At 37.6% G+C, this 25,007-nt stretch overlaps 1 protein-coding gene across 2 annotated transcripts in view; it reads right to left on the reverse strand.

Moving 5' to 3' along the window:
* LOC145993891 (PR domain zinc finger protein 15-like) overlaps nucleotides 1-25,007 on the reverse strand; it is a 128,860-nt gene that overhangs the window by 19,606 nt on the left and 84,247 nt on the right. For both annotated transcript variants that reach the window (XM_083129780.1, XM_083129781.1), the window contains exons 15-19: nucleotides 23,446-23,623; nucleotides 17,432-17,523; nucleotides 10,893-11,000; nucleotides 8,466-8,651; nucleotides 2,817-3,108 (exon numbers count right to left, since the gene is read on the reverse strand). In XM_083129780.1, coding sequence (XP_082985906.1) covers nucleotides 2,817-3,108; nucleotides 8,466-8,651; nucleotides 10,893-11,000; nucleotides 17,432-17,523; nucleotides 23,446-23,623 — 856 coding nt within the window. The remainder of the gene's footprint in view (nucleotides 1-2,816; nucleotides 3,109-8,465; nucleotides 8,652-10,892; nucleotides 11,001-17,431; nucleotides 17,524-23,445; nucleotides 23,624-25,007) is intronic.

Raw genomic sequence — 25,007 nt, forward strand, 5'->3', positions numbered from 1 at the left:
ATTTGCTAGAAATACATCGGAATATTAAAATGGCTGTAATTTAATCAAAAGTCCACGTCTTTCAAAGTGTCATGCAACATTTTTGAGGGCATGATGAGAAACCAAACTCTGGAAAAATATTGATGATTAAATTCCAACCAACACTTTTGGATACCAATACACTGGAAAGAAGGGCATACCCAGGGGGTCCGGACCCCCCAAATTCCTTTATTTTTTGTGAATTCTGAAAATAACATCCACTAAGGTTTTCTTTTAACTGTTTGGTACACTAAGTGAAGTTGATGTACTTTTTTAAATAATTCATGCAGAGCTGAAATACTAAAAACAATTACATTGCATTATGTACCAGACATATATATATATATGTATATATAATAAAAAAATTATTGTCAATGTGTGAAACTCGATTTCTAGACAAACATGATTCACTTCATTTATTTGTTAAATTTCTTCAACCTTGTCAGTTAAGCAGAGCTGTCCGAGTGAACCATCCCAAGCAAGTGATCTTCTAGCCGGATTTGAAAAGAGGACTTTCTTTATTGTACTCCTTATCTGAGAAAAGATTTTCAGATTTACTGAACAGTTGTCAAAGTATTTAGAGCAATCATCACAATTCAGACTCTGCTTTTTCTAAGCCAAGAGACGTCACAGAACTGCTTCAGAGACTTCGGCAGATTCAGATAAAGAGTTCAATGAAATATTTCCCGGAATTTGAGCCCGGGACTCCTGGCATCGTAGCACGAAGTGCTAACCACTCCGTGACGGAGGCTGGCTAATGCTCATCACAAGTTCAATGTTATTAGGTTGAAGGGCAGGATTTAAGATAAAACTTTTCTTTTCCCATTCAGATGTGCATCATAAGTTATGTTAACACACTATAAGAATTTATGTCATAAATATCAATACTTAAGCAGGACGGTGTAGGTAATTCTTATTAATGTTCCTTGTTTTTTGTGCTCTTCATTGAGGACCTAAATTATATGTTGGGATTTCAACGGTTTCATGATAATTATAACCAATAACTTCCCGCTACATTCAATGTTTTTTAATGTCCATTCAAGATATACTGTAACTGGAATTCTTGAACTAAGCAAATAAATAAGTTTTGTTATTTAACATTCTCTTTCAATCTCTTTAGATTAATTCCATTAAATATATGATGAAATAACACAATGAAATGGCATGCTCTGGCTAGAAATTGACCTCACATTCTATACAGGCACAATTATGAGTTGATCACTGCACACTGAGTGCCAGGATAGAACTTGCAAAATATATGAAAAGCAGGGATTAAACACGTGTCTTTTGCATTCCGTACCAATACTCCACATGAAGTTTCTGGTTTGAGTCCTGGTCTAGGTATTTCTTTGTAAGAATCCCTCCACATCAATTTCATTTAATCATTATTATTCTCCATCATCGTGGTTGGAGTAAAAATGCAAAAAAGTGTTGTAAGGTAATGGTAACGTTCCCTGTACATACTGGAAGGTACGTTTAGGGGATGTTGGGGTGGGGCCCTCCACATTTGTGATCCCAGCTATTTTGAAGGTGGTGATGTAATAAGCACTATGAATCTGCCACCTTTACTCCCCAGAGTTGCCCCAGGCACCCATTTATTTGAGGCTGGGTGAACCCCAGAGCTGCTTTGGGAATCCAACCTGGGTCTCCCATGTGACAGTCAGATTTCCTACCAACTGGACCACCGCAGCTCCTAGAAAACTGATTTAACCTTTAGTACGCCACGTGGGTCTGACAAAAGTAAGCCCAGTGTCGCCGAGGCTTTTTAGCGCAAAATTTAAATTTGTATACTTAATGGAAAAAAATGTAATAACTCTGGCACTATGGGACCAATCTACTTAAGATAACTTTTCTTTTGCAGCTAGAACATCAGCGCATGCAACCTTGTAAAATTTGGAAGCCCCAACCATGGGGGGGTTACGGGCAGGGGTCGCATCTCAAAATGTCAATGAAAAAAACATAAAAATGTGGAGTTTGCTCCCTCTTCCCCTGCTATTTTGGTAAGGAAACCTGAACTTTTGACTTTTTTTCAACGAATGGACCTTTCGCAACAGAATGAAACTTGTTTCATCTTTGTGGGTGCAATACAATTTGAATAATGAGCCAAAATGTAAATCTCTTGTTTTTTTACAAAAAATAGCCAATTTGCATATTACTCATAAAATTGTTATCACTGACACTATGGGACCAATCTACTTCGGATAACTTTTGTTTTGCAGCTAGAACATCAGCGCATGCAACCGTGTAAAATTTGGAAGCCCCAACTGCGGGGGGGTTTACGGGCTTCCAGCTGCATTCCATTGATAGCATAGAGGTGACAGAAATCTGACCCTGCCCCCCTTCCACCCCCACCCTCTTTAGCAGGACCTCCTGTTGCAAGCAAGCTCTAGAAATTCAAGAACAAAGACGACAGTGTGACTTATCTCTGGTGAGTCACAGCATCTAAGCTTGAACGAAAACAGCATCATAAATACCAAGCCTTTATTGCTTCTCTTTGAACTCAGGACTCTAACACGTGACATGGGCATGTTGGAAGGGAGAAGTTTGGAAAACACGATTGCAAAATATGTTCCGGAAAGGACTGTCAGTGTTCCCACCTCAATATACAAATATAAGTGTGGCAAACCCTCGATAATTGTATCTAAAGCTGCATGGTGCATATCTGCACCAAATTATGACAAAGCACTTACTTTTTTCATCCCATATCTGGGACAAATTTCAACTAAAGGTTAAGATAAGAAAAATACAGAATACCACTAATATACAACTGAGATATATGGTTGCATCATTTTATTTACCTTGAGTTTCACTTTCCCTTATGTTTATAGCCTCAGGCATGCTTAATGCAGCAGATGCTGTGGAAGCTATCTGAGCATGTTCCGTCGGAACCGGCACCTCCACTTGTCCCGAAGTGGTACTCAAAAGGCTTTCAATGTAACGAGGGCTTTCCCAGATGTGCTTCAATGACTCGTGTTTGTGTTCTAGATGGCGCCTCATGCTGTGACGAAGCCTCACTGACAGCCCACAAAATTGGCACACATACATTTGGTTACCATGGTAATGTTTGTGGTGTGCTTTGAGCAAACGTTCCTGCAAAGAAACAAACAATAACTTTAAATAGCATGAGATTATGACAAAAAGAGAGTTATGTGCACACTGTAACAGGTTCCCACTAATTTTCTCGAACTAAATTCACATTTTTCTATTCAAAAAGTTGGTATTTTACGCCACATGTCATCAACACATGAAAATGAGATAAAATCACAAATACCTTGTTTTGTTCTACAATTTTCAATCCAACCTCAGCCCTTCTTCGGAAAGGAAGAATTAAAACATGGTTAAATAGGATCAAAAAGTTTTAAAATTATATGCCCTGACATGTCACTGAAGCTATCAGCTTTCTTGCAGCTAGCTCAGAATCCATATCCAATTCATTCTGACACAGCTGCTATAATGTTATATTTTTCTTTTAATACTGATTTTTCTAAGTATTTTCAAATAAATTTCCAGGCCATTTTATAATATTTATGTATAAATATTAGGTCATCTCCTTGGCATTTTAATCAAATGAATCAAGTTTTTTCAATGAAGTTGAAAACAAATAAAGCAATATTTTTATAAAACAGAGAAGCTTATTGGAGATAAATGTGAAATGTGTTTTTTCAGTCTCTAAACTTTGCCAAAAAAACTATGCAATTTCCCTCACATTTCGAAGTTTTTAAGTGTTTTTACAAAATTATTGACTAAGACTCCTTGATTACAAAGCAATAGCAATATTGGCTCACTATTAACCCTTATGGAAATGCACGGGGACAAATTTTCCCACGAAAAAGAGTTAGATTCTGCATGGCAAGTTAATTCTTTACGAGCTTGTGAACTCACCTATTTTCAAGTGGACTCATCCTGCACTTATGTTGCTGCGATTCATTTCCCTCCAACAATTACTTCAGGAGTAACAGTTGTTTAATGGTATTGTTGCTATATATGGAAAGTTTTTACCCCAAACATGCCAGTCTTCCACCAGTAATTGTAGTTTTTGTTTTATTCTCACATTGTCGAATGTGAGAAGCATCCGGTTGGTTAGTTCGTTATTACATAATGATATTATTAAATATCCTACTAATACTGTAATTATAATTAAAATAAGTATTGTGTGGTCATGGAAGAATATTATTTGTTCTATTAATGGGGAGGATCTATTGTAGTCCTATTTGGTTTCAGGCTGCCACTTTTAAGGAAGGCTATCCTGTTAAAATGAATAGAGACCGAAGATTGATAGATCAAGAAATTGAGGCTGTCTTGAAGCTTCTTCTTCTTCTAAAAAGAGTTCAAACCCCGATAGAAAAACAAAGGTGTACCAGAGAACCAAAGATGTATTTGAGGGGGGTCCAGACCCCCCCCCCAAAGACTTAACAAGTACAAAAATTAAATAATGAAAATATGCCTTCTTTAACATTTGTTGTGTAATCGAGGGTTATTTCCTTCAATTTATTTGAAGGCGATAAATATTTGTTTGTTTTTTTTATAATTATTTTATTTAACATTACTTTGATCTGTGTGTGTCTAAACAAAAACTAACATAGTACAATGACTATTTTGTTTCATAACAACAACATAATTATTTCATTGGGAGACGCTTGACATTAAACTATCATACCACATTACAAGGACATATTTAGGGGTGAAGCCCAAGGTTCTGGACCCTCCCACGCAAAAAAAAAAAAAAAAAGACTTAGCAAGTACTAACATTAAACAATTAAAATATACTTGTTTAGCATTTGCTGTATAATCGAGGAATCGAGGTTTATTTGTTTTCGCCGAACTTTGAATGACAGTACCAAAGATATTAATCTGAAATTTTAATTTTCGTCAACTGGATCTAACATTCTTTCTTGTTATTTAATAAATATTCAAATTCTTTATCTATTTGGTACTGATATCCTTGCCAGCGCAGTTGCTTTCATACAAATTAATGAATACATGCTTTTATATCTCTATTGTTACACAGTTTTTGACATATTAATGTAATAATAACAATACATTCTTTATTTAACATTTATTAATTACTATTATTTTAATTTAATATAATTATAATATAATCATTTTAATTTAATATAATAATTATATTATTATTATTTCTAAATAGGTGCCCGCAGAGAACCAGGTGGCATCCCCACCACCCAGGTGTAGGCTGTGGCATGCCTGATTAGGCGACAGCTGAAAACAAAAAGTCGAGAAAAGAGAGAAGCAAGCTGGACTGGAAGCTTCAGACAACAAAATTGTTGGCAGAGATACATCTTCATCAGAGGAGTAACATCGATTGGTTGATTGATTTGCTTTATTTTATTTCGCTTTTTGTGCCACTTTTGGTTAATTTGCGAAGATGGGATGGGTGATGACATGTAGAATATTGAAGAAACATCCATGTCTCAGCCAGGATTCGAACCCGGGACCCTTAGCATGATGTGCTAACCACTCTGCCATGGGGGCCGGCCAGGGAGGAGGAACGTGTAGCAGACAGTGATCATGGCTCTAGCTTTACAAAGTGCAGAAAAAAACTCAATATGCTGACCAAGGCAGAAATTTATTTTATTCAAAACATAAACTAAACATAACATTTCACCCTTCTAGCAAGGTCTTCTTCAGACTCTGCACCAAGTACAAATGTACAAAACAGGACGATATATAGGTGAAAGTAAAGTTGACAAGGGAAAGCCACCTGCTAGAATGTTCCACAACAACTTTCTAATAGACTGGAAGAGTCTGAAGAATACCTTGCTAGAAGGTTGAAATGTTACGTTTAGTTTATGTTTTTAATAAAATAAATTTCTGCTTTGGTCAGCATATTGAGTTTTTCATATCATGGAAACAAGGCTTAATGGTGTGATAAAGTGCAGAAAGTGATCAGGATGATATCATGTCAAAAGATGAATGTGTCTAAAAAAGTAGTTAGTGCATATTTTTCAATAAAGCTTATTCATATTGACAAATAGTGTGTCCTAGAATGAAAATATTTTAATTATATTTTATCACCAACATATCCTAATGTAGGTAATAGTGTTCAGACTGTTACTCAGTATCGTGAAAATACGGGTTAGGTCATGTACTGGAGTGACCCTATAACACCTTGTTCATTGGTGGGATGAAAATGTGCAGAGTGCATGAGTTTTCTTGATGCAGATCTGGGAACATGTTTTTTCTGCAAGTGATGCAATCCAAAATGGCCGACTTGATCTTCTAAGTTGGTAGGGACATAGGTGGTATGTTTTTTATCAAAGGAATTGCAAAGCCTCAACTATCACGGTAAATAACATTCATTTTAGAAAAACTAATTAGCATGTCACAACTATAACAAAAATTAACCTTTCAATTAGAATAAAACACATTCTGTACTCAGTATTGTTTTGCAACATGTGTAACATAATCAAAAGTAATAGTGGCCATATGTGCAAACATAATATAAACAAAAATGCTATTTTGTCCAGTTGTTACTGTTAAAATTAGCGTTACGATTGTGACACAAAGTGTTTCGGTTGTGACATGATATTTTTGTTGCTGTTGTTTACACCATAAACACAGTGTAAAAGACAGTTTACATTATAATGAACATACACGCAATGAACACAACACATTGTACACATCGAAAAGCAACAATATACATGGTGATTATAAAGTTTTGATCCATTTCTGTGAAAAACAGATATTAGAATCAAACCAATAATGAGAATGGAAAACTTAACACTTAGTAACACATAATCTATCAAAACTTCTATAGATAATGTAAACCCAACCTCAGAGTAATACATAATCCATACAGGTTGCACTTAGCCTTGTTTCATATGACCACCCTGCACGTCCACACAAAACTCCCAGGGATGTACAGCTGCACGTGCAACCTGTGATGGATTATGTGTTACTCTGAGGTTGGGTTTACATTATCTGTAGAAGTTTTGATAGATTATGTGTTACTAAGTGTTAAGTTTTCCATTCTCATTATTGGTTTGATTCTAATATCGGTTTTTCACAGAAATGGATCAAAACTTTCTAATCACCCTGTATTTAGTAAAATGAGATCACCATTAAGGAATTTGAACAGGACAAACAAGAGAAAGTTCAATGTGAAGACATTAAGACTATTTGCCTACCCCCACAGAAGTTCGTGAGAAATTGTATTTCAAAGATAACAAGTTTTTAAATTTAGTGCTTCCATAGCATTGTAATCATAGCAGTATTGTAATTACCTATATATAATTTTGGATATAATTAAAATAATGCCAATTCATTGCTTTTCTTCTTGCTTGACAGTGTCTTACTTGTGGGTTTACATAAACTGTAGAGTAAATGCTGATTTTTCATTTATTTCAGTACAACGTCAACGTAACACCCTGTCACAACCCTAACACCCATAACAAATTTATAATACTGTTTTTCCTAAGGGACTTAAGGAGAAAATTTATGAATTCAACTCTAAATAGTTAACTGTATATCTGTTGTGACATTTTACATTTTTTTTCATTTTGGTATTTTTCTTTAAGGGGCACAAACTGTGAAGTGATCATCAAGAGATAAAAAATGTGTCACCAATCGCGTCACAACTGTAACAACAACAAACTAATTTTTTTGTAATAAGTACATCAAATGTGAACAAATGAATGTTCCATGTTGTACCTTTAGGTGAATGCTAAACATGAAAAAAAATGTATTAATGTTTTCAGAAGACAAAATAGCTGTAACTACCTGATGAAGGAGTACTTTGTGTCACAACCGTAACCAGGATTTGCCCAATGACAAGAAGTGTCTTAAAATGAAAATAATTTAGGGATAAAAAATAACCCCTAATGTAGGTCATGCAGGCGCAAATCATCTAGGGTTAAATCAAATACAGTAAAACCTCATTAATCCAGACCCCGATAAGCCTGACTTCGCTTAATCCGGACAGGCAAAAAAAAAAAAAAAAAAAGCAGAATGTAAAGGTTTTAAATGCGACTAGAAGTCAAGAAGAGAACTTCTCAAAGAAAAGGCAGTCACCCACTGATGAAATTCTGTTTCCCCGCAGACTTTGTACTGTACTGTATAGTGTATTTAGGCCTATGCCCTTTCTACTGTTCTTTTAGGTTATTTCAGTTAATCCAGACTTTTATTAAACAGGTCAACTTAACCCCCCTTTAGTTCGGATTAACAAGGTTTTACTGTATATAAAACAAAGAAACATGCAATTATTCATGTAAAACCTGTTCTTTTAGGTTATTTCAGTTAATCCGAACTTTTATTAAACCTGTCAACTTATCCCCCCATTAGTTCAGATTAACAAGGTTTTACTGTATATAAAACAAAGAAACATGCAATTATTCCAGTAAAACCACAGATTGATGGTAATTACTTCTGTAACACTGCAGACCATGGTAAACTAACTGAATTGTAAATATTTAAATAGTATCATAATCTACCTTGACAAAACTTTTTCCGCATAAACCACACTCATGTATCCGGCCTTGGGTGTGCTCCAAAAGATGGACATTCAGGTACTCCTTAGATGTGAAGTTCTTCCCGCAGTGAAGGCAAGTAAGGTGTTTCTTAGCAGCTGGTTCATGCACAAGAGAGTGCTTCATCAGGTTTCCTTTCTGGTAGAACTCCTGTAAATTTGTAAATAAAATTATTTTTACATATAATCTTAATATACAAAGGAAAGAAACTCAAGTTCTGCAACACTATACTAATCATGAAACCTCTTTGCAAAATGTCAAAGTATTTTCTACTGCCAAAAATAAAATTGAAAAATGTGTCTAGAAAAGGAATATGTATACTACAAATTAAATGTTAGTAATAATACATTTTAATACCTTTACTCAGGTACCCACATGTGAAAGAATACAAAATATCAGCAAATATTAAGGACACAACATTGCAAAATAAGTGACCTGGGAACCACAGGCATGCATCTAGGTTATCTCAAGGGCCAGAGACTATAATAGAAAATGTGCACAATTGTATCTAATCCCCCTCCACGCCTTCATGACATGATGCAATGAGCAGAAGTAGTTTTGCCTTTTTTCTCCATGTTTAGGCACTTACATTACAAAAACAAGAGGATATGAATACGAGGGTTACTATTTATATTTTGAGCCTTGGCAACACTGATTGAAGTTAGGCTCGATTTGACGTTTGCACGAAATCGTCTGGCATTATTGACCATAACGTTCTTCAAATGTTTTGTCAATAGCTTGATTTGTGTTGTTTATGTTGCCTTGGAGATTGCGCGACAACAATAAAATGGAATTAACTCGTGAACATTTTCGTGCGATGATTTTTTACGATTTTCGACGTGGATTGTCAAGACAAGAGTGCATCGATCAACTTACTTCCACATTTGGCGATGAAGCCCCATCCTTTGCCACTGTGAAACGCTGGTATAACGAATTTAATCATGGCCGCCATTCACTCACTGACGAGATTCGCAAAGGTCGTCCAAAATCAGTTGTTGTTCAAGAAAACATTGATGCTGTGCAAAACCTACGTAATACTGCAAGATCGTCATATGACATACTGTGAGATTGAGGCAACCATAGGCATTAGTTCCACCAGCATATATAAATTATTACATGATCATTTAGCTGTGAGAAAGGTATGTTCTCTCTCGTTGGATCCGACACAATTTGACAAAAACTGAAAAAGACGCTCACGTCAATTGGTGCAAACAAATGCTCAATAAATACAATCGTGGTGCTTCAAAAGACGTATATAAGATTGTAACAGGTGACGAATCATGGATATATGCGTATGAGCCGGAACGTAAACAGCAGTCGACTGTATGGGTGTTTCAATATGAACCCAATCCAACAAAAGTTGTTCGCACTCGAAGCACATCGAAACAAATGGTCGCCTGTTTTTTCGGGAAAACTGGTCATGTGGCAACTGTGCCTTTAGAGGAACGTAGAACGGTCAACTCTGAATGGTACACAACAATTTGTTTGCCAGAGGTCTTCGGTCAAATACGGAAAACAAACAAACGCCGTCGGATCATTCTTCATCAAGACAATGCCAGCTGTCACACATCTCATCTAACAACCGACTTTATGAACAGTCAAAAAATCGAATTGATGGGTCATCCGCCGTACAGTCCTGATTTGGCACCCAATGACTTCTTCTTGTTCCCGAATGTCAAGAATAAATTGCGTGGACAACGATTTTCGTCAGCGGAAGATGCGTTCAAAAACCATATTATGGAGGTGTCTCAAGAAGATTGGAAAAACTGCTTTGACAAATGGTTTGAACGAATGCAAAAGTGTATTGACCATAAAGGAGAATACTTCGAAAAACAATAAAGCAGTTTTCAATGCCAAATTCCTGTTTTTTCATTGTTAGGCTCAAAATATAAATAGTGACCCTCGTATGACATGTATATTCATAAAAATAAGAAAGTGGCAGAATTTGAACTAAATTGCACACTATTTATAGATGTATGGATCATTAATTTAGCCACGGTAGCTCAGTCGTTAGGGCATCTGACTACCATGCAAGAGACCCGGGTTCCATCCCCGGTGGGGGAGAACAGGGACTTTTTCAACCTGTTTATTGGCTCCGGCACCCACCCAGTGTCGTATAAAGTGGGTACCTGGAGGAAACTCTGGGGGGTAAAGGTGGCCAGGGGTGTGGTGCTGATCACATCACCCCCAACTTGGCCGAGATCAAGAAAGTGTGGGGCCCTAACCACACACCCCTATATGCCTTCATTGCATGATGCAAAGCACAGGGGTGCACTTTACTTTTTTTACTTTATGGATCATTAATTTTACCAATATAATCATGACTAATCTGTCCAATCTCTATAATTCATCTACTTGGTATTCATACAATGCAAGATAATTCAAACTCACCTTTCCACATTCTTCACACCTGTATTTCCTCTCTCCATTATGTATCAGCATGTGCACGTCCAAAGATTTTTTTGTTTTTACTTTCTTGCCACACACTATGCAAGGTATCTGAAGGGAAAAACAACAAGATAATATTGAATAGTTTTCTTCAAGATGTGTGCAACCAATGTTCAATATAATATTTTTTTAAAAAAATTGCAAGGGGTAAGGCATAACCGATTTGAACTGATGTGAAAATTTTTGGGTACATGAGCACCTATGCTATTTGCACCTATCACACTATATGAGGGCCAGTCCCTTACCATAACTAAAATGAGGTCCCTGAGGACTAAGATCTCCTTACCTAGTTAAAGGCTGAGGCTGTAGAGGGGCGCTCAGCACAGAACAAGAACACAACCCTACAGAGGTTTATACTGGTTGTTGGTCTAGATGCTAGAGCCTCATTGGTCTGCAAAACTACTGTTACTGGGGTGCGGCAGTGAGGTTGACATTTGGGTGCATGGGATAAGGCATAACTTACACATGCCATCATGTTACTAAGTAACTTAAGTCCAGTTTAGGCACTTACTTACTTTTCAGTAACTCAAGGTTTTGTCATGTGGCTGCCTCTGTCAAAGATTAAAACATGTGAAGGTAAGTTGGATTACAGAAATGGTTCAAATAGAAGGTAAAAGACAATACAGAGTGGCCTGTCACTGTTTCCTACTGGTGACTGTCTGTCAATATGGTTGACTGGTTAACATGAATAATAAAATGCAAGAGAGCCAGTAATGAAATCACAAACATTAATTAATAAGTATTTGTATTTTTGTTATTTAGGATAACTTTTCTGCCACTTATCGCTAATTGTAATGATGAAACTGATAAAGGGACACTCACCAAGACTCATGGCATGGCCAGGCCAGGATTTGATCGTGGAAACCTCAGTGGTGAGTCGAACATTGATCATATAACACATTCAGGTGCCAAGCTGGCAAAAAGTAATAAGATCGATGATAATGCTTGTGCTGTCCTGATCTTTTTTTTTTGGTGGGTAAAAGGACTTCGTCCAAAGTATATTTGCCAAAAACCAAAAAAGCTTGTTATACAAAACAACACACAACTTAGTTGATAAATTCTCTGAAGGATGCTGAATTACCAATGAAGACTGATAAAGTCATAGGCAGAGGTTCAACAAGCAAATGTGGATCATATTGCATAAACGTCATGCATGCTTCCACTTTCTTTACTCAAAATTGATGGATTCCAAAATGGAGGTCACACATTTTTTGAGGGAATGAAACGTTAGCATGCAACTTTAATTGGTTGTTAGCTCAGTGGTAGAGCACTGGCATTTGGGAATAAGACCTAGGTTCATAGCATGTTTTACACAACACTGCAACAAATGAGGACATTCAAATTAAGTACAGTAGAACATCGATTATCCGAAAAAATTCGGGACTGGGGGTGTTCGGCTAACTGATTTTTCGGATAACCGATCATTTATGAAAAAAGTTGTACCAGTGTCATAGGAGCAATATAAAACAAAGAAACCGTGATATTAAACACAAAACTGTATATACAAGGTACAATCATTAAATAACGGGAATTGTATTATAACTTTTTTACAAGGACACATACAGAAATGGTTTTTGCCTTAATTTTCGACATAGTCACCCTGCTTTTCAACACACTTGTTCCACCTGTCCATAAGCTTGCGGATGCCCTCCACAAAAAAAAGTTTTGGCATGGGGTGTAACCATCTTTTCACCCCCCGATCACCTCGTCATCTGCAAACTTCTGACTCCGCAAATGTTTTTTCAAAGGTACAAACAAGTGAAAATCCGATTTTGTCAAGTCGGGACTGTATGATTGATGTTTCAACACCTCAAATTTCAGATCACGTATTGTATCCATAGTATGCACAGCCATATGGGGGCGGGCATTGTCATGGAGCAGCAATACTCCTTTTGAGAGTAGTCCCCAACGTTTTGATCGTAGGGCAGGCTTCAACTTTTCACAGTTTTACCCATCTCCTGGAAGTGCACCAATATAGGGCCATCGACATTCCAAAAGATCGTTAGCAGCACTTTCCCAGCAGATGCCTCTCTCTTGAATTTTTTCTTGACCGGAGACGTTGGGTGCTTCCACTCCATCGATTGTCTCTTACTCTCCGGTTCATAATGGTGCACCCAGAACTCATCTCCTGTCACAATTCAATGAAGAAAAGCATCTCCTTCATGAGCATAACGGTCCAAGTGCTCCTGAGAGATTGTCTGCCGTGCATGCTTATGAACACTCAACAGATGCTTCGGTACCCATCGGTTACACACTTTCCTATAGCCAATGTCATAATGGATGAAATTGAATGCAGATTCATGACTCATGTTGAATTCCACGGCAATTTCATCAACAGTGACTTGCCTGTTGGCAAGGATTCGCTGGCCGATCTGCTGTTTCACTGTCTCAGTTTCCCACGCAAACTGTTCTCCCACTCCACTGTTCATCACTCACATTTTGTTTTCAAGTTTTGAATCTTTCCACCCATTGCTACACTCTCCCCTTACTTAAACACATGTCTCCATACTGAACCTTCATTCTGCTTTAGATTTCAGAAGGCTTCCCTCCCTTTGACCACAATGAATAACACTTCGTTGCTCTTCTTTGGTGCAGGTCGACAGCAGAGTGGCCATGTTGTATGTACTACTGCACAGGCGCAAACTGTTTGATCGTTCCCACACCTATGTGGCGTATTTCTAAGGAACCATTTTGTATCCAGTGATACGATTTTTCATTGTGCATCAATCTCCCTGAAAGTTATAATAAAATTCCTTTTATTTAATGACTGTACCTTGTATTTTGTATCACACGTCTTACAAATACATACCTTACATAAAGTAGTAGTAGGCCTACAGTTTAGGAAAAGAAGTCCAAAATTGTCAGAGCCGAGACTCGTTTTTTTGCTGCTAAATCTCGCACACGTTTTAAAGACAGCAACTGGAGAGCATCACATTCTTCTTGTTCTAACCACTTCATAGCCCTCTCAAGGCAGTGAAAAGCTTCTTCACTGGATGGTGTTACGTACCCAATGGGACAAACTCATGTAAAAGGTTTGCCGAGGTGGAATTGAGATGGCAGTACAAGGTGTGCAAGATTGAAGATTAACAGGAGATACGTGAATGGCAGTGTAAATAAGCTCAGAGTAATTTGGAAAGATGAACAACAATAGAATCCATTATGAGAGGATGAAGATATAAAAACAATAAATTAATGTAAATACTTAATAAATTAAACTGGTGCCCATATGTAAATATACCGGAAAACTAAAGAAGTGAAAACACTGATACAAATGCGTGTCTTTTAACAGATCTCGAATCTGTTAGCTTGATTTACCATCCCCTTGGGGGAAAATTTGATTTATACCAGTGGCGGCGCGTTCCAGTCGCAAACCACATTACCTTTGGTTGCACATCCCAGCCCTTGCACCTACTTGGATGCGCGTTTCAATTGTCCAACACCAAGTATACACCTTGTTGGACTTATTTTAAGTGTTGGTGCCTTCCAGCCATTGCCTCAAGGGAGGAGATTAGAAATAGGCAGCATAGATATCAACCCTTACCCTCTAACTCGTAACCCTCTAGGACTTGGTGTGAATGAAAAAAAAGTGAGGTGTTACCAGCTTGCGAAAAAAGGACTTAGTGAAGAGGGAAAACCTAAAATATGAAAATACCAAAGGAATTGGCATAAAGGAGACACGTTCCAGGGATTATATAAGAGTCCAGAAGGAAGTCCAGATCCAGATTTCCCACAAAGAAGGAAGTTCAGAAGGAAGTCCAGATCCGAATTCCCACAAAGAAGGAAGTCCAGATCCAGATTTCCCACCAAGAAGGAAGTCCAGAAGGAAGTTCAGAAAGAAGTATACAAGGAAGCATATACTAAAGAAGATTATACAAATTAGAAAGAAGAAAGACATTCTAAGAGCATACAAATTGAATGTAAATAAGAACAAGAGCAATACGTATCTCATTATGTAAATATATAAATCCATGTATCCTTGTTGAGATAATATAATCGTTTAAACATCTCCATTGGAAGGCATCCTGTCTGGTTTCGTTTTCAAAAAAGAACCCTACCCTACCCTGAAGATATATATTAGCCGTGGTTTAATATTAAGATTTATGTACCTTTGCACAAATAGAGGTAGCAATGGTCCTTTTTCAGCACAGTCGTCGTCGCTAGGCTCTTCCTCTTTAGTCGCCATTGCAAACAGTATAACAACTACAGCACGATCTGTCACAAGCAAAGGCTCAGATGCCACTAACGACGCAAGGTTGGTCACGTACTCCGGTTGGCAGGGAGGGGGGAAAATGCTGCAGTGCAACAGCACTAGCGGAACTACATTTGAATTTGCCGACTGGAATGCTTTTGGTTAACCGATGTTTCGGTTGGTCGGTATTCGGATAATCGATGCTCTACTGTAATCCCAAAAATATTTTATTGTGTTCTAACAGATGCAACATGTGAACGCCAATTTTTTTGTTTTTATTGTTACTTGCCATACATCATGCAAGGTATCTGAAGGTAAAATGTGAAAATCAATGTCTCAATAGTTTTCTTCAAGTTCGACACTTGGTAAAAGTCTTCTTTAACAGGACTATAAACCAGGAAGCATGATATCCGATTATCCTGTAGGTAGTTCGCTACTAGTGCATGCCTGCATGAAATTGAGGTCTCCCCAAAAGGGCCACGTCCAGCTGAGCCTAGACGCTGATTCTCAGGGGAAGACTATGCTTGGGCCACAGAACGACACTGGTTAAAGTGTGCTTGGAGAGTGCATTAGTGTCCTGGGCTAGATCTCACACCCTGCAGTGTAGTAGCTGGTTGACTACGGTCGGGCACCACTCTATGCTGCGAGCTCTTTGGGGCAGCATTTTCTTTCTTTTTTTTTTTTTGTTTAAGAAAAAACACTGGCAAAACCTGGATGGTAAAGACAGGCACAACTTGGTGTTGATCACATCATCTCCAAAATATTGACAAAGATCGAGAATGTGTGGTGCTCTGCCTCCACATCTCCCTCTATATGTGCCTTCAGGGCACAGTACAATGTGCACAGGGAACTTTTACCCTTACCTTACCCTAATAGATACAGCAAAATAGCAAAAAATAATGCGTGTATGTGCACGGTGAAATCTTCCACCCGTGTCTCAATTGGAAAGAATCCACCCACACGGTCCAACAATTTATTTTCCAGTGTAAAGGAAGGATTCATGCAATTAATGTGCAAGAAACCAGGGTGCACTGGACTATTGAGCTGGAAAAAATCTCTACTTTCAATACTCAATTTGGAGCTTTGTGCATGCAAAAATAAAATATCTGGGTTCCATAGCTGGTGGGGTTAGTAACAAACAGTAATTTCAAATATTAAAAAAGGAAAAATATTTCAAAGTAAATGCTCTTACAGATGCTAAAGTGGATATTTAAACATTGTATTGTACACACATTATATTTACTACTACAGAGAAACCTCAATTTTACATTTCTGGATTTTACATTTTCCTGCATTATACATTCAATCTTGATAGTCCCAACAGACCAAAATGTCATAAAATTTTCCTCAATTTTAATTTAAACACATTTTAAGTTTTTTCAGCTTGTTTTCCTGAAAAATGGAAAATCGAGGTTCCACTGTATTGTCCTGATCGATTGAGATGCTAATGATTGTATGTGCCTTTTCATGTTCATAATTTGTTATGTGGAAATGAGGCCAGATGCTTCCAATTTTTTAGGTTCCATATTGAACTTCCCACGTTTGTTAAGTGGTGCCTGTGCTCTCTCCATGGTGCAACAGCACTTTGAGGTCAAAAAGGTCTGACAAGCAACTTTTTGTTGAGTGATACGTGGTGAGCACATTAGTCATAGTTGCTGTTTTCTGTTTTTTGAGACCGGAGTCAGCATTTTTTGAAGTAGCTCCCCAGTTGGCCTCACAATGCTAGATAAACATCGAAATTTTGGAGCTTTCACAGATCGTATTCAGGATCACTTGCACCAAAAGTAAGACCATTTGATTAAATTGACATTTACGCTATTTTCCGCTCGTATACGAGGCCCAGCCCTTTACCATAACTAAAACACATGTCTGAGGACTAAAATATTCTTACCTGGGTTACACTCAGCACATATAAGGACAAAACACAGGCCAACACACACACATCCCTACAGGGATTATACTGGCAGTAGATGCCAGAGCCTCATTAGTCTGCCAAAAGCAGTTACTGGGGTGTACTTAGTGGAAGTGAAACTGACATTTGGGTGCCTTACCAGTTCACCCCTTACATACCCAACAAAATGATAGAATTTTGCAGCAAATAAGAGGCTATTTATAGATATATCTTGCACCAAATAATTGGTTTCCTACCTAGCGTTCAGTACAAATATAACAAAACAGCACAATATAGAAATAGCAGCTTGGGAAAATTATTGGGAATATTATAAATAAGCCTATACACTGATATATCTACCCTGTCTTAATTATAATTCTATTCCAAAGCATAAAACACTACCTGAGGATCCTGGTGGACTGTCCGGTGCTCCTGAAGTACATCTTTTCGATGAAACCTCTTGTGGCAAATGTCACATTCAAACCGTCTTTCACCTGCAGAGATAAAATATCAATCATCATGCTGTTCTACTCTCAAATTTGAAAATTAAATGTCTTAAAACTAAGGAGCTGTACTTCTACTATGTTTTTTTAATTACTATTAATTGGAACCTCATTAACAGTCATAGTAGTCTAGTCGGTAGGGCCTCTAACTGCCAAACAGGAAAGCAGGTTTGATTTGCAAAATAAGATCTCAGGTGGGATTTATTCTAACGTACAGGGTGAGTGGGATTTTTTCCAACATACAGGGTGAGTCAGAAATATGGCTACATTAATTAAATGTTGTGTGTTACTGTACAATGTACGGGGAATTGGTGAATGGTACATTAAACTTGAAACTTCATTTTTCATTTCAGGTAAGAGACACACGTCCGAGTTTACGTCATTAGCCAACATGGCAGTAGCAAGTTACAGTTGCAGCATGGGCAACTGCATATCGGAATGATTGTAAGAGGCATGTGCACAGCAATGGATTTAAATTAATCAACAATTTGATGTAAACAGTCGTTTTCTCCCCCAAAGCCGATGGCAACAATGTTACGTTAAAATCACGTCTCGTCAATCACACCAGTCTCACAATCATTCTGGTATGCAATAGTCCATGCTGCAACTGTAACTTGCTGCTACATGTTCAGTGCCAATGAAAAAAATGAAGCTTCAAGTTTAATACCATCATCATTTCCCTCTACATTGTACAATATCACACTACATTTACTTCAAATGTGTAGCCATATTTCTGACCCACCCTGTTCCTTTAAATTTTACCAGGTAGACACTTGTACACATTTTCCACAATGTCCTCGTATAAACAATTCTTGGGTTCACTCAGCCCATAATAAATGGGTACCTAAGTGCAAGCGTTCGGGAGTAAAGGAAGGTGGAGCATGTGCTGATCACATCACCTCCTCAAAAGGCTGAACTAATGAATGTGTGGACCCTACCTCTACATTTTTTTTACATGCCTTCATGACACATTGCAATGCACAGGAGGCAGCTTTACCTTTTAAATATTCTGATAGTGTTTGCCACGTAATTTTGAGGTGATGAACATATACAAAAAATTATATCAGCCCATGCTTAAAAGAAAGCAGACGTTAACCAGGGTGTCTATAATTTTGTGAAAACAAACTTCTCCAACTTTCTCAGGTTTTCCAGACAAAGTCATTAGGGCAATTAATGTAATTACATGTGTGAGTCCCCTACATTTTAGCCTAATACCACACTCAGAATCCAGAAGTTAAAAGTAATAACGAGCAGTGACTGTTGGATTACGTTTTTATGTAATGCTTGCCATGTATTAACTAATGGTAATCAAGTAGTAATTGTTTTATAAAAAAATGTAACAATTATAGCATAAAAAATACATAGAGTAAAGTTTAGTAATATGTGTATTAATCCTAATATCAATGGAACACAACCCAAAAATTGCAACAAGAACATAGTAAATAATCGTAGCCACTTATTGTACCAGGTATCCAAAAAAGTTAGTGCCGCTGGAACGAAAAGTGAAAGTCAAACGGGATGTGTCGGCAATCCTGTCTTGATGACATCAGAAGTTTACATTCCCGGTAACCGTCAGTCAGTGCAGAGTTGGGAGGCATGTCGGTCGCATAGACAGCAGGTCTGTAGAAACTACAATCCTGAAGGGAACATGTCAGTGTCAAAGGACGTTTTACGGCCGTGTTTACTGTATGAGTTCAAATTTGGCAGCAATGCTGCAGCCGCTGCTCGAAAGATATGCTCCGCGTTTGGAGAGGCATCAGTGAGTGAGCGCACAGCGCGAAAGTGGTTCAGTGGATTTGCATCGGGCGATGAGAGCCTCCAGGACAAGCCTCGAGCTGAATGCCCCGCCACTATCGACGAAGCCCTGCTGAAGGAGCCCATCGAGCATGATCCACAGCAAACGTGCAAAGAACATGCACGAGGGTTTGGAGTGTCGGAGGAAACCATTCGATTGCATCTGCACAACCTCGGGAAGACTTGGAAGCTCAGTAAGTGGGTTCCTCACGGTTTGTCCGAGGAAAACAAACGGCAGAGGCTCACCATTTGCGCATCATTGCTGTCACGCCACAAGAAAGCCCCATTCCTGGACCAGATATTGACATGTGACGAGAAATGGGTGTTATACAGTAACCGCAAAAGAAAACATCATTGGTCGTCCCCTGGTTGTGTTGCATTGACCCCCAAAGAAAACATTCATGAACAGAAGGTACTGCTCTGTGTTTGGTGGACCAGCGCTGGTGTTGTGCACTTTGAATTGCTAGAGCATGGCAAAACCATCACATCAGAGGTGTACTCGTCCCAGTTGCAAAGGGTTGCAGCTGCACTGCGTCCGAAGCAGCCAGCACTAGTCAACAGGAAAGGAGTAATCCTTCTTCAAGACAACGCTAGACCTCATACGGAGAAAGCGACCAAGGAGGTAATCAACACACTTGGTTGGGAAATTTTACCTCTTCCTCCTTATTCCCCGGACATTGCCCCATCAGACTTTCACTTGTTTTTGGCCATGGATAACCATTTGCGTGAGCAACAGTTCCTAAACCGAGATGATGTCACGCAGGTCATAGGACAATTGTTTTGCTCCTAGGGACCAGAACTTTTACAAATGCAGGATTTATAAGCTTGTATCTCGTTGGGATAATGTAATTGAAGCTGAAGGAGCTTATTTTTCTGAATAAAATACATTTGCCAGAAATTACAGTGTCTTTATTTCTCACTACAAAATACGGCATGAACTTTTTTGGATACCTGGTAGTAATTTCTACATGAAAATAGTTTAAAACATGACCTCTTCTCTTAAAGCATTTAATGTACAATTTCTAATGGAACTACTGGTAATACAGTGGAACTTCGATTTTACGTTATTCACTAGACCAAGCTGAAATAACTTAAAATGCAGAAAATGTAAAGCAGAGGAAAATTTTGTAACATTTTCCTATGTTGGGGCCATCAAGATTGAATGCATAATGCAGGAAAATGTAAAATCAAGGTTCCACTGTACTCAGTATATTAAATTGAAGTATACTTTTTCCACAGTTAATTTAAAATTTATTGCATTCAAAACCCTACTTCTAGTGCACTACTACAAAAATATTAATTTTCCAGGAACACAGCAAATTTCTTTCATATTTCTAGAAAGAGTAAATTCTCCAGCTTTTCCCAGGATTTACATTTTCTAGACTGGTAGACACCCTGTTGTTCTTGCATAAAGTAGTGGTGGTAGTGGTCCAGTTGTCAGGACATCTGGGCGTCACATGGGACACATGGTCTTGATTCCTGGATTGGGTAATTTCAGGAGGGAATTTTCCCAGCATTGTCCCTGCACGTGGTTTTGGGGTTCGTCCGGCCATTAATAAATGTGTACCTGGGAAAACCTAGTGGGAAAAGGCAGCTTGAATGTGGGTCTGATCACATCACTTGCACAAATGGCCAAGACTGTCAATGTGTGGAGGCATGCCTACATGCCTTCAACATATGTCGTGAATTATTTACTTCCCACAAATATATAATAATTCTGTGTAACTTGTGCAGGTGCATAATCGATTCACCTATGAATTTCATGAACTCACTGCTGTCATTCACAAAAGGGTGCTGATTGCAGTGACTGAACAATATTTGGATAAGAAGTCAATACAATGGAACCCCAATTTTACGTTCTTTGGTTTTACATTTTCCTGCATTATACATTCAATATTCATAGAGCAAAATGCAAGAATATTTTCCAGATTTTATATTTTCCGCATTTTACGTTCTTTCAACTTGTTCCCCTGAAAAGTGTAAACTCCAGGTTCCACTGTAATAACTGTTGTGTTATGAATATAAAAGTAAACACACAAAATAATGCTGGGCTCATACGAAAAATCACCTCTTGGTGTTGGTGACAACACCCGCATACACTCAGGGGTATGCGCTTATGCGCTGGTGCCTGAATATTTAAAACCAGGGTGGCAGTTCCACGAAAGGTTATACTGTTCCCCAGTTTTCTTTTTGCCCTTTATAGTTTATAATTATTACACACATATATATAAATGAGGAAACATAACAGAAACAAAGATACCATTCCATTTCTGAAGTTTCAGAAACAGGTTGGTTTACAATAGTTTATGACAAGGTATTAGGTATAAATAGTGTAGGTAGTACAGGAATGAAATAACTTCTGTGCATTGGTGGGTGTTGGCATTTAGATTACTTTTTTATTTTTATGATTTTTTTGCTTTTTTAAAACACATTTTAAAATTTATAATTATTTTCTTAATACTGGGATGGCTTCAGTACTAGGTGTTGGTGACAATAGCTGTAAAAAGTTACTTCTTGTTCTACTCTTCTTTCAATGTTTTGGTCTTTCACAGAGCATCTAGTACAGCAGCCAGTACACAAAGCAAATTAACAATGAGTCAGGATTTCCTTTATATATCCTTAAACCTACTTTTTACCCATCCAATTATTTTAAACCTTCACTCCTGAAGTTTGTGAGAAGGCCAGTATGTGACACAAAAATGTTGAAGAAATAAGAGAACAACAAGTACTGTACATAAGTACTCTGATTTCATTTTTTCAAATTTCTTGCATTAAATTTATTATCTTAATATGGTTACAATTCAGCTCTACATGGTGTCCCAGAAATAGGTGGCATAACTTCAGGAACATGTTCATTACAAGTAAACAATGAAAAAAGTTTATATGAAGATAGGTCCGGAACTGTTTGGTTTCCGATTTATAGGCTGTCATAACATGTGTTCACTGGAATTGGTCTATCTTCCACAGGTGGTTTCCTGTAACACAACCAGCTATTTGGTGAGTAGTACATGCTGAGTGGGCCTTGTTGAGACCATGTACACCAATCAGGAACGAGCAGATATGCACTTCATGTATGGTTTGGCAGATGGCAATGCTGTAGAGGCCCGTCGTTTGAACCACAAAGGTACCCATACCGAAGATGCCCAGATAGAAAAACATTTGTGAGTATCCATCGCCGCCTGTGTGAATTTTGCAATTCCTGTTGTTGAAAGAGGACAATCTCAACCTACGCAAGAAGAAGAGATTCTGGATATTGTGACTGCAACTCCTGAAATCAGCACACGAAGGTTAGCAATGCAAGTGGATATTCCTCATTCCACTATCTGGAGAGTATTGCGAGAACAACATTTGTATCCCTACCATCTGCAACATGTACAGGCATTATCACCAGCAGATTACGTGCATATCGTGTTCTGCCAATTGTTTTTGCAGCAATGTGCTACAAGTCCTAACTTTCCTGGGTCCTTCAAGAACCTGAATAGTTTATTGACCTCAACTTTACATGAAGATTCTTCATACAGATTCAAGTTATTGAGCATCAATTGAATATTGTTTTAAGGAAATAATATACAGGGTGTCCCAGAAATAGGCATAATTTCAGGAGCGTGTTTCTTACATGTAAACAATGAAAAAAGTTTATATGGTACTTTATTGGTTATCGGCCAATATTTCATGTCAGTCCATCCCTAAAGTATACTATTACATGCCTTTGTGAAAAATATTACTTTGCAACACACACACCAAATAAAAAATGAAGGATATAACACTTATCAGACAAAGCAAAGGTGTTTTATTTCAGAGTCCGGCTGCATGATCCCAGTTGAATAAACTGGTGAGTGTTACCTAGTTCCTTCATTTTTGACAGAGAGAGAGAGAGAGCGAGAGAGAGAGAGAGAGAGAGAGAGAGTGTGAGAGAGAGTGAGTGTGAGAGAGAGTGTGTGTGAGTGAGTGAGAGTGTGTGTGAGTGAGAGTGTGTGTGAGTGAGTGAGAGTGTGTGTGAGTGAGAGAGTGTGTGAGAGAGTGAGAGTGTGTGTGAGTGAGAGAGAGAGAGTGAGTGAGTGTGAGTGTGAGTGTGTGTGTGTGTGTGTGTGTGTGTGTAAATCATTAGTTTCCACTTACCGTGCAGCTGCATATGAGATTTAAGGCTATACACAGTTTTGTATCTTGCTCCACACACATCACATATCAATTTTGCTTCTTTTTCTGATTTTTCAGGGATAGACTTGCTCTTCTTTGGATTTTTCATTTTGTCGATGTCAAATCTACCCTGCTCACAAGGATGCTTTGCCAATCCTTCCTGTGTAAAGAAGTGGTTAAAACTGAATTTGAAATTACAAGAAAATTATGGATTAATTTTCTCTATTTGTTATTTGTGGTACTAATGACAAAATAGACAAAAAAATGAATGATATTTTATAAAAATATCTAAAACATAAAGATAACATTTATGAGTGGTTAAATGCTTAAAAATATATTTTTCTTTGTACCTAAAGGAAAGGGAATTAAAGCATTAAAGGTGGTTAAAAGGTTTTAAAAAAGAAAGGCAGAATGAATTGTGTTGACAGTCCTAATTGATAATCTGAATTGATTGATTATTAAATATCATAACTGTTGCATCATGGACATCTGCAGGATTTTTTCCCAGAAAGGGGGGGGGGGCATATTTTCCTCAATAATAGTATCCACCCCTGAAAAACACACCTTCAGTTTGAAGTTATCATGTTCCTGCAATGCCTATTGGTTAATAAACATGAAATTATACATGTGAACTATAGATCGACATTCATTTTCCAGAGGAGCCATGCCCTTCCCCCTTCTTTCTGGATGTAAATAATTGCATCAGCACTGAGGCTATTTGCAACCATCTCCTATAAAGGGGACAGAAGCCCCTCAACAAAAAAAAAGTACTAATTTAAGTTACTGGATCAAAAGAACAAATTGAAATATATTGAACTAAAGATTAACATTCCATCTATAGATCAACACATCTATTAACAAAAATAACTTTCATGATGTGGTACAAAGGTAAACCCAATGCAGTCAACTGTTACATATATTAATTAAGGAAGTTTATGAATCATTCATGTTTGTGAAGGAACATTTGCAATTTTCACATTCGATTGATAGAATACTGATTACCAATGCCAGTAAATTCTATATCTGTACTTTTATTATTGCCAAAAAATTTCTAATTGGTCCATCTCAACTAAAGATATCTGCAATTTAGTGCAAAGCAAAATTAAATAATGGTATAATTCATGTTACTTGATTTTTGTAAAGTAAATGTCTAAATAAGCTGTTCCTTTCTCCATGGCAGAACCTATTGCATTTACCTGCTTACACAATTGAAAGGGCTAATGCATTAGATCTAAATGGAACCCTTGTATTTTCATATTGAATTTGTAGAACATTGTTTATCAGTATCAGCAAAAAATTCATCAACCAACTTACAACATTTACAAGAATAAGTATATCAAACAGTTGGAACTGGTTTCAATTAGGGATGGACATAAAATCTGGATAACAGATATCCGGATTTCAAATTATCTGATATCTGTTTTGGAGGCAGCGGATAATCTGGATATCCGGATAATTGAGATATTGGGATAGTACCGATTTGATTAAGGATTTGTAGAAAATCCATACAGTGAAATACGAACATGACAAATAATATGTGGATA

The sequence above is a fragment of the Lepisma saccharinum genome, chromosome 10 (assembly GCF_977018435.1).
Source record: "Lepisma saccharinum chromosome 10, izLepSacc3.1, whole genome shotgun sequence".
Classification (NCBI taxonomy): Eukaryota; Metazoa; Arthropoda; class Insecta; order Zygentoma; family Lepismatidae; genus Lepisma; species Lepisma saccharinum.